The sequence below is a fragment of the Danio rerio genome, chromosome 17 (genome assembly GCF_049306965.1).
Source record: "Danio rerio strain Tuebingen ecotype United States chromosome 17, GRCz12tu, whole genome shotgun sequence".
In the NCBI taxonomy this organism is placed as follows: domain Eukaryota; kingdom Metazoa; phylum Chordata; class Actinopteri; order Cypriniformes; family Danionidae; genus Danio; species Danio rerio.
This window is the reverse complement of record NC_133192.1, coordinates 32013235-32024337: the sequence shown is the minus strand read 5'-3', so window position 1 is coordinate 32024337 and position 11103 is coordinate 32013235. Positions and strand designations below refer to the sequence as shown.

The window sequence follows — 11103 nt, the reverse complement described above, 5'->3', positions numbered from 1 at the left end:
GCAGTCATGTGCAGTCTTTTAGGCTCAATCAGAGAAAACACATGAAAAACTGCACGAGAGGCCGGGCCAATCAAACACTTCTGCACCACTGCGTCTAAACACACTGGAGACATGCTTGTCTCTGGCTGGTGTCTTGACAACCCAGTTTAAACGATCAATTATGCCAAAGCCCTCTGGGTAAGACTAACCAGGTCAGCTTTATATATGCTTTTTTCCCCACACCAAATGTATGCCAGTGATTATAGATTATTCACAATCATAGTTTCCTCGAGTACAAGAGGTCATGCACGAGTACTAGATCATGAGCTCAAATTTCATAGAGGTAACTAGTCCACCAAAAAGTCAATTGCTCTGTTGGAAAATACCCTTAGGGTACAAATATGTAAATCAGTACAATGTTACTGTAACCTAAACTTACAGTACATGTACAGTGAAGTAGTACAGTCATTCTTATAAAAAGCTACCAGTAAATATAATGTAAAAATGTATCTTGTATAAATAATAATAATAATAATAATAACTCATATTATTATAACATATAATAAAAATGTAAATGGACAGTTTAAACCATGCAAAAATTTGATAGAGTATATTATATACATATGAAATACATATTATAAACTACATGTATATGTGTATATATATATATATATATATATATATATATATATATATATATATATATATATATATATATATATACAGACCATCTGAGAATTACATCATCAATAAAAAAAAATCTGTGTTTGATTTGATCTGTGTTTGCAGAGACCATAGAACTTAATTTTTTATTTTTATTTTTTTGTTGAACAAGGTCACCATAAGGAGACTGATGTCCCGCTATAAAAAGAGACTCGCAAACAAATGTAGTACAGGGCTCTGAATCAGAAACATGCAACCCACAGCAGCGGTGATGAATAACCCCACACCCAAAACTACTTCAGTCCACTTGACCTTCAGCTGCACAACTGATAAGATAAACCCAAACCGGCATGGTACATGATGAGAGCACTTACCCTTCTTTTTAAAGTACTTAATGACAGATTTAAGAGTGGTCCCGATGAACACCATTGTGACTAGCGATAGATCCCCTGAGAGATGCGTGCATAAGGATGAATTAGTCCACCATCGGAGCAAGTGAGTGTGTGTGTGTGTGTGTGAGGAGGAAGAAAAAAAAGGGGCAAAAAAAATGCCGCTACCCAAACGACACTCTCTCTTTACTCATTTTACGCTGACTGGCACAGCATGCAACACTCCCCCTCCTCTTCTATCTCTCTTTCTCTATCACTCTCTCTCTCTCTCTCTACACATACACATTCGCCCACCCCAGAGGATATTCAGCTGCTGTTTGAGTTACACTCTCTCTTTCTCTCTCTGCATCCGCCTTCCTCTGCTCATCAATTGTGCTGTGCAAATCTCCTCCCCTCCTTGTGTCTCTCGCTATAGTGTATGTCTCTCTGTCGCATTGCATAGGTTTAAGACTCTCTCACCTTGTCTTTACTGCTGTAGAGGTATAACCAACTTGGATCTGTGCCATACACTATGGATCACTGACAATCAGCCTATTGTGTTTCTCTACACCGCTGCAGCTCCTGCCACTCCTCCTTTCGCTCTGTCCTTTTTCTTTAGAGCTGGGGGGCCCAGGACGAGTTTGAAAAGGATCTTAGAGCATTCAGGGGAGATTAAGGTGGTGGTCACCCACCCAACTCCTATTTAGCCGCTCGGTACTGCAGTTTTTTCATTAGTGCTGAAGCAAGTGTGAGTTTCTTCCTCCTTCTTTTTCTCCTTCTTTCTAATGAACTGTGAACGGCCACTCAGCAATTTCACACGTGAGGTTGGTCAGAACTGCACAATTCACTGTGCAATTCACTTTGATTGTTGATATTACTGTATGTCTATGAATAGATAGCACACAGTGAGAAGTATTTGTCAGATTTAAACCAAGTTCGGTGTGCCAATCAGTGATGCTGTAAATTAGAGACCTCTGTTCACCATAGCACTCTCAAATGACACACAGATGGCCACAATGCGTTGATACTGATCCAATGTGCCCATCATTTAGAGCGTGACGACCACTCAGTGGCACAGCAAATGTCTGTCCTTGATTTTGGCAATTTGTGGAGAAGAACTGGCAACACAAATCTGAAGTAGGCTGTAACCGTTTGTAAAAGTGATTTTATAGTAGTGGTAAAAATGTTAATTGCCCACTTGGATAATAATATATTTGGTAGTGCTCCCTTATGTAAATTCACTTCTGCTGAAAGCCTTATTAATACACTATGAACTGCTGGTGTTCATCCAAACATTTAAATCTGTTCATCATCTACACTTAAATTTATTTGAAAAATATTTGTCCGAACATTGGGTATCTTTTTTCAATGATACAACCCAGCATTTTTCGTGTAGGTAATGATTTAAGTTTTGGATGGATTTTATATATTATACCATTGTGCACAATGTATTTTAAAATTGCAGCAACTTTGTGTATTTTTCATCTGCAGCATTGTTTGGAATTTAATGATTCAGATTTTTGTTTAGGTGCCAAATGCAACAGCGATCCATAACTTTTAGCGGTTATAATACTTCTGAGGAAGAAATATTTAATAACTAAATCTAACTTGTGAGACTATATTAGTAGTAATGAACACATTTAAATTTGCTGTTGATAATGGCGTCTTTTAAGCTTCATATACTGTATGTAGTACGTAACATAAGGTCATTCTGAAAATGAACCCCCATAGACTTTACTGGAGATCGCGAATTATGTAGCCAGAGGTACGTATGGCTGCAATTCATCTATAAAACAAACACTACCGGGCAGTATGATGCCGTTCCTTTTTGCGCTTACCAGCTGAGCACTTAAGTCCGTATGGATGGCTTTTCCGTTGTTAGTTCGTCCATTTGCTTGCCGCGTACATGGGCGGATTTGTGACGTGGATCGGAGTTGACCGCAACGGCAGGGTTCGAGTCCGGCAAAGAATGTTTGCAGGTAGGACAAAAACAAAAGCCGAAAAATAAAATAAACAAGTAAATAACAGGATGAGAATGTAGTGAAATCTGAAAACGTTGTATAAAATATCCGTCCGCGAGCGCTATTCTTTTTCTGGATTGCTTTTTAAAACTGTCGGTTGGGTTTAGGGAAGTGGGCAGGCGGGTCAGTCAGTGCTTTTGAAAACACTGTCAGTTAGGTGTAGGAAAGAAGTAGGGTGGGTCAGTTGATAAGTCAGTCAATCGACAATAGCCTCTGGTGGATTTATGTGAGAGGAGCAGCCGCATTAGCACTTGCAAGAGAAATTTGAGATCTCAAAAAAGCTCACACATCAGCCTCTGGTGGATTCGTGAAAACAAAAACTGCAAAAAAAGTACATCTTGGGATGTATTTGGTGCTCTCCAGAAATGCAAATTCAGAGAACGTACTCAGAATGAGCCTGGGTTAATAGTACCAGACTGTTAAAACAAAATATAGTGCACCAATGTGTTCTATCCACTGTTTGTTGAATTGATGTGTGCAGAGCAGCTTATTCAAGTGCAACACCATTCATTTTCTCCATTCTTAAATAACTGAAAAACTCATGCTGGTTCATGTTGACTTTAACATAGATTGGTTAATGAATGTCTTTAATGTGAGGATTCTATACATAGTAAAAGTTATGAAACTATAGAAAGTTCATTTTTAGAAGAGGAGAGCATTTTCATATATATCTGCAGTCTTCTGTCTGTAATGCAGAAGAAAATACCTGGGAGAACATCATTTGACGGTGATATTTTTTTAAATGTAAATTTAGTTCTCTACTGTAGTTTCATTACTTATTCTAGAGCTGCTTTGCTTGTGTTTTTCATGGGTAATGTTGTGTATCCCGTTGACCTACCCTGGCTCAGCTAAAGGGCACACTCATAATGAGATTGGGGTACAGCCCCTAAAATGCTAAAATCTTCCTGCTTGACTGATCCTATTGTGTTTAGTGGTTTCTAGCACTACTAGTCCTACACAACACAAACTCATATACAAAAACTACAGCACCTCTCCTCTCAATGTCCCAGACAAGACATCTGCAATAGAAGACAAACATCTCCATATAAAGCAGCTGGAAGGCCAACGAAAATGCCCATTAAACACTAGCCTAAATAGATGAACAACAACAGCTAAACTAATATAAATCACATACCGCAGTATTGTTTTTCACTCATTCACACATAGGCAAATAATATATGGCAAACTGCATACCTATAGAGGAAACAGCTCTTAATGATGGTTCTTTTATACAGACTATGGTCCAGTTGGGATTTTGATTTGCTGCATTCGTGCTGATGTAATAGAAATGAATAGGACCATAATGAGACAAATTGGGGATTGTGAACAAAACTCCAGCAGTGTTTGGACTCCCTCAAAGACGTCTCAGCTATTGTGTGTCGCTGTGTGAAAATGCCAGACAGACAGAAAAACGTAGTATAGTATAAAAGACAGGAAAGCATTTGAACTTTAATGAGGAATGGGTTTGTAGACAGGCATTGCACTGTATGTATAATGTATTGGTACAAAAAAAAAAAAAACTGTGGTTCACAGCTTTATTTTTTTTAAAAAGGACATCAGTGGCAGTTTATTGTGATTTCTAGCATCAAAACATTTAAAGTTTTTTTTATTAGAATGTTTCTTTAGTTTAGAATTACATATTAAAAAAATCACGCAGCACAGTGGCTCAGTGGTTAGCACTGTCGCCTAACAGCAAGAAGGTCGCTGGTTTGCATCCCGGCTGGGTCGGTTGGCATTTTTGTGTGGATTTTGCATGTTCTCCCTGTGTACGCATGGGTTTCCTCTGGGTACTCCAGTCAGTGTTGCCAACTTAGCAATTTTGTTGCTATGTTTAGCAACTTTTTTTTCAAAAAGCACCTAGTAACAAATTTAGCATTTTTTAACATTCATGTGGCTACTTTTAGCAATTTTTAAAAAGCAACTCAATGGAGCAGTGGCTGCAGGCTTCACTTGAGTAGACTGAGAAGCTCAGAGTAAATTGCTTGCTCAGATTGTTTTTCATAACTGTTAATTTACTGATATTTGTTCACGTGTATATTTGTTGGTAATTTAGGTAGCAATAAATTCCAATAGTGCTATAATTGTTGTCACTTTCACAAATGTGTCAATTTCACAAGTTAAAAAGAGTAAGCACACAAGCTGTGATTGTTTAAAAGAAGCTAGCTGTTCATTATCGGTGTTATATTTAAAAATAAAAAATTCTTATCAATGAGTGTTTGTATTACTTTTACAAATAGTTATATATATTTTTCATACAAATCTAAATGGACATATTTCAACTAATGTTTTTTGCTGAGATGGCCAGTCAATTTGAGAAAACATTAATTATTTTGTATAATACATAAAGATGTAGTTTTGAGTTGTAATTATGCAATGATGTCATTGAGTAAAGTAATATGTTAATAAGAACCAAATTATTGTGCATCTGGATGTAATGTTTTAATTTAATATAATATAATACACGGCGCCTCATAGAGTAGAGACATGACAGGCTTACGCTTGTCAGATACTACGTGATAAAGTCACTGTTGTGCAAATCATGTCATCTGGCAACATTTAGCTACTTTTCAGGAAGGCTTTAGCTACTTTTCATTGGAAATAGTTGGCATTACTGTCTCCGGTTTTCCCTCATTGTCCAAAGACCTGCGCTATAGGTGAATTGAATAAACAAAAATTTGCTGTAGTGTATGTGAAAGTGTATGGATGTTTCCCAGTGATGGGTTGCAGCTGGAAGGCCATCCACTGCGTAAAACTTATGCTGGATTAGTTGGCAGTTAATTCCGCTGTGGCAACCGCTGATGAATAAAAAGACTAAGCTGAAGGAAGATGAATGATTCAATGAAATATCTTTCGATAAACACTAATTAATTGTCATTTTAAATCTTTAAACTTTGACACTATCTTTCAAAACAATAGGTTTATCCATTTGTGAATACTTAAAAAAAAATCTTAAAATATAATAAATAACGATAAATACTGTAAAATACTTGCAGTGCACTCACACATGCAACATGCATGTTACGATCCCAGCACCAATCGAAACCAAAACCAACTAGACTGAAGCACTGAAAACGAAAACACCATGCAGCAAACAAAACAGCAAACGCACCAGGATGAGAGCGTGCACAAATACACATTACATTACATTACATTACATTACGTGCATCCCGAGCACACCCGAACCTCACGCGCACACGTCAAGTGGTAACAAGCACAGCCCGAGCACAGCCAAGATGGCGCTTATACAAAGACAAAGAGAGACAATGACAGGAAATATGAGAAAACTCAAGCCGAGCACAACATACTAGACAAGACAGGACTAGTGTCTGAACTCTGCCACCAAAACAGGAATTAACAAGACCGGAGTGGCAGAATCCCGACAGTTACTTTATAAATGGTGTACAAACATTTCTTCTTAGCTATCCTTTATTTATTTGTAAGTATTTTTTTATATTTAAAATGTCTAAGCAGAGTGGATTCCCTTAGCTATAGCTATCTTGAATCAGCATCTTTCATCTCTATGTTTTTTTTTCCACTTTCACTGCAATCACTCTCAAATTCATGCATTCATAGGAGAGATAATAGCTGAAAAGGTTTGGACTTGTAACAACACCTTTAATCAAAGCAGTCATCACACTGACAACATTTTCTTCATAGTTAGCAAAACCTGGCTGATTAGAGGCAATCCAAAAAAGAGTCCCCTAGCAACAGTAGAATAAAGAGAGGGCACTTCAGTGAGTGAGCAAGTCACGTGAGTCCTGCCAACACCTGCACAACAGCCCTTATCATTCGTCCTGCTCACACACACTGCACTCAGCACAATGGACACACTCAGTCCAGGGGCTGCAGTCACCAGGTTAACAGCCTCTGCTCACATTTCACTGATGAAAACAAACATGGACAGTATTACCAGAATAAATCAAATGAGCAGTCTGTACAGCTTATATCAAGGCACAATCTAAAAATGCTGCTTACAGAAAATACAGTTGTGTAATGCAGAATGAATTCCATGAATACGTTATTGTGTGCTGTTGTCATCTAGTATCATGTTGCAGAGTACAGTCGGCCTTTAAAAAAATACCATATTTATCTTATGTGGGCTCAAAAATAATCTTGTTTTGGAGTTGAATTAAGCTTTTTTAGGTCATTGGTAGATTTTTTTAAAAGGCATAAGCACTAGATTTTGATAGACTGTATGGCATAATTATCAACTAAACCTGACAACAATTTCCTGTAGAATCTACAGTAACTTGCAGAAGTTTGCCAGAAACTTACTGTAAATCAATTACAGCAAAAATACCATATTTACATTTACAGCACCATTTATCTAGCTGTGTATGTATTTACTGTATTCTGTATGTTTATTGTGAACTATACATTCATTTTTACAATGCAACTTTAAAATACAGAAACATTCTGCATAACTGTCCTACAGTAAAATTCAGTTCATATCACAGTTAAATACAAAAATCGTTAACAGTGTATTTAACTTTATTTAGCACCTTTATACTCTATTTAGCAGTCAGTAAACATTCACTAGCCCTTTAAATACAAATCTTCAAATCATTTTTTTTCCTGAGCCTGAACAAAAACAAAACTAAAACAAATACAGTTGGAAAATATAGAGGAAATACTGTGCATTTTAAAATCTTAACTGCAGAAATGGAAACTGCAAGGAGACGTCTGTATCTGAAAAAATTTATTATAAATAATTTTATAATCAGCACAATAATGATATCATGAAAAATAAGCATTTATTAAACAGTAACAATATGGTCACCATTATATATTGCATCTCTAGAAGCCCCGTTTTGGGGGTCTGAAATGTTTTTAGTAATTTCTTGGATATGTTCAAATGGGAAAAAAATTGCAATGTTTCCATCCAAAAATGTGAATTATTTTATGCTCAAAACTGGAATATTGTGTAAAAGATGTGTGAATAAAGCAGTGTTTCCATCCAACGAGTCAAAGAGAACAAAATAGTCACTTCCTGATTAACTGGGGGCAAATATCAAAAGTAAAAATGGAAATGACTTAAAAGACACGCAATGATCACGTGATGGTATTTGAAGGCATGAGACTAAAAGCGCAGACACTCTTGACAGTTCTGAAGGTCATTCATAATATAATAACACTAATACTGAAATTATGAAAGTGTTTTAGAATGACCAAAACAACATTTCAGATGTTTAACAATGAGCTCAGCCTGCTGGTTTGTCCATTCACACACTTTTTTCTCTTATAACAAAATCACATAACTTTTTTTAATGCGCATACTGGATTGTTCTGTAAAAGTGTTTCCATCTTAGTGTATGCGCATCTTTGCTTATCGAATAAAAGGTTTACCCTTCTCAGTAATGCGTAACCGTTTTTTTTTTTTTATGCACATCTTGCCATTTCCATCAATCGTTTTTTATGTGCATATACATAATGTGAATAAAATAGGTGGAGAGAAACATGAAAGGACGAAAAGTAAGGACCGGGGGTGGGTGGATGTCACGGATGAAAGTAAGGACAGGAATGGGTAGATGGGGGTGTTGCAGATGGCGCCTTAGGTCACCTCTATGGACGTGCTGGCAATGCATGTAACCAGACCCCCCAAAAAACACAAAAGCCAAAAACAGTGAGATTTTCATTGTTTTGGATTTTTTTGCAGTGGGCAGTCCTTGTGGAAGTAGGAATTGACCAACCCAGGCTCATTCTGTTTAAGTACTCTGATATAGATTTCTGGAGAGAGCAAAATAGCAGTGTATGCTTTTTTACATTTCAAATTTCTCTCATTTGCACCTGCTGTTCTTGTTTTCAGAATGAGCCTGTGTTGGAAACGACATAGCCGTGTCACCTAGACCATACTAGTAACTGTGTAGCAACACTTTAAAAATCATTGTGAAAATTGTAAATAGAAACAGCCCTGTCAAGCACCTAGCATTTAGTTTCATTTTACTATCTAGAGTGTTTTTCTTTCCAGAAGGCCATCACATTTAAATTTACAAGTTTGCCTATAAAACAATTTTAAAGTATAAAATACTATATATATTAACACCAGTGGGCGAATATTCAAGCTGCTGCAGTGCTTCTTAACATCTTGCCGTTAGCCTTCCTTTAAAGGATTCAATTATAGCAATCATCATTAATAAATTTCATGCATCATATTGTTGTCTCTCTTTTATGAAAGCAATCTGGCACTTGAGGCAGTGCAACATAAAACCTCTGTTATCTTACATCTTTATTACCGGCTGTGCAACTATTTATGATCCCCTAAATAAAGGCAACAGCACAATAATATCATTGCCTACAATTCATGATAATTACAAAGTGCACATGCCAAAAAAATCACAGCAATAATACAGTAAAGCAGATCTTACATAGACAGAATAAATATCTGTAGAAGCTCTGACTCTTACATGACCTGGTTACGGCTACTAAGGTAGCTGTGAGTGAATTTGGTGATAAAATTCACCCAGAGCTTCAGGGCTCTTCATCTTCTCTCGATTTTAATTTAACTAGATCCACACACATGTGAAGGGGAGCTGCTGATTTTCAAGGGCACTTGATGTGTAAATCTGTCTTTGCTTCTATTGAAAGCAATACGTGAACTGACTTGCATGTCATGATTCAGAAATCTGCTTTGCTGATCTTAGATGATGTGACGTGACATCTGGAAGATGGTTTTTGTGATCATTTGACAGCAGAAGGTGAGCGTCACCTCGGTGCAGGGCCACAAGTTCACCTCTAGCTGTTAGCTGGGGATCAGGACACTGGCTGTGACTGAGTGTAAAGAAAGCTCTTGTGTCAGCATAAAGCAAACCAGACCCTATGCAAGCTTAAACACACACACACACACACACACAATTCTCACAAAACAGATCACTTGAGTGTTGCTATGTGGTTGCTAGGGTGTTTTGGGAGACTGCTATTTTTGTAGAGTATTGCTGTATGGTGGCTAGGGAGTTCTTGGGGATTATTAGCTTGTTGCCATGTCGTTACTAAGGTGTTCTTTCAACTGCAAGGGTGTTTTGCAACCCAGGCTTTTTCTGAAAATGTACCACTATATACATTTCTGGAGAGTGCCAAATATGTCCCTGGAGCTAAGTTTTTTTTTGCTATGTTTCAATCCAAATAAGTGAAATAAATTTATGCACAAAACTAGAATTTTTCATAAAAGACTTATGCATAAAGCAGCGTTTGCATCCAGTGAGTCAAAGAGAACTAAATTGTCGCTTCCTGAATAACTGGTGCAAACAAACAACTTATTTACTCATTTAACACAATATATAAAATTTTAGGAAACATTTATAATATTTTGGAACAGTAAACATGTCAGGCTACATAATTAAAATAAACTATTGACTTTTACTATCTTCATCAGCTTCAAAAACACAGATTTCCTTTACAACAAATAAAAAAAAAACACTTAAAAACTCTCTACATATTCCTTGGAAATGGTATAACAAAAAATTTTGGCGGTTTTAATACTTGACTTTTCCAAAACGTGGTAAACCTTGAAACTCGTTATTGTCCCATGCCTAAATGCCCATAGTGTTCATGTTAAAGATGAAATGCAACCATACAAACTTCTGGCTACATAATTCGCAATCTCCAAAAATGTATATAGGGGTACGTTTTTAGAATGAGCCTATGTTGGTGTTAGGATGTGGTTGCCAGATTGTTGCTATGTGGTTAGTAAGGTGTTCAGGTGGATTGCTGGGTTTTCTGGAAGAGTTGTTTTTTTTTTCAGAATGTTAAATTTACAGTCTATCTAATGCTTTTTTTTTTTTTTTTACATTTGTGGCCTAAAATGACTGATATTTTCTTTTTTCAAAATCTATGGCATTATTTGCCTATATATGGCATTATTGCCTATTCTTTTGTTTACTGTGTAAATACACAACACAACCATCTTGTAGTTTTTTTTCTCTCTTGAAAGCCATTCATCTCAAAAGCAAAACCCTTGAAGGGCAGATATTTGTCATACAAATAATTATTTTATCTATGAATAGCTGATGTGTTAGTGTATACACTACCACTTAAAAAATGAAAAAGTAAGGAGCTTTCATTTACTTTTTCTTTTT

At 36.6% G+C, this 11103-nt stretch overlaps 1 protein-coding gene across 17 annotated transcripts in view; it reads right to left on the bottom strand.

Moving 5' to 3' along the window:
• The window catches only part of nhsl1a (NHS-like 1a), a 69265-nt gene that overhangs the window by 20665 nt on the left and 37497 nt on the right, over window positions 1-11103 (bottom strand). For 3 of the 17 annotated variants that reach the window (XM_073928633.1, XM_005158823.5, XM_689979.10), the window contains exon 1: window positions 1017-1245. The exons of the other annotated variants lie outside the window; for them this stretch is intronic. In XM_073928633.1, the coding sequence (XP_073784734.1) occupies window positions 1017-1071 (55 nt within the window). In that variant the 5' untranslated portion in view covers window positions 1072-1245. Of the gene's footprint in view, window positions 1-1016; window positions 1246-11103 lie in introns of those variants that run through there. 17 annotated transcript variants of the gene reach the window in all.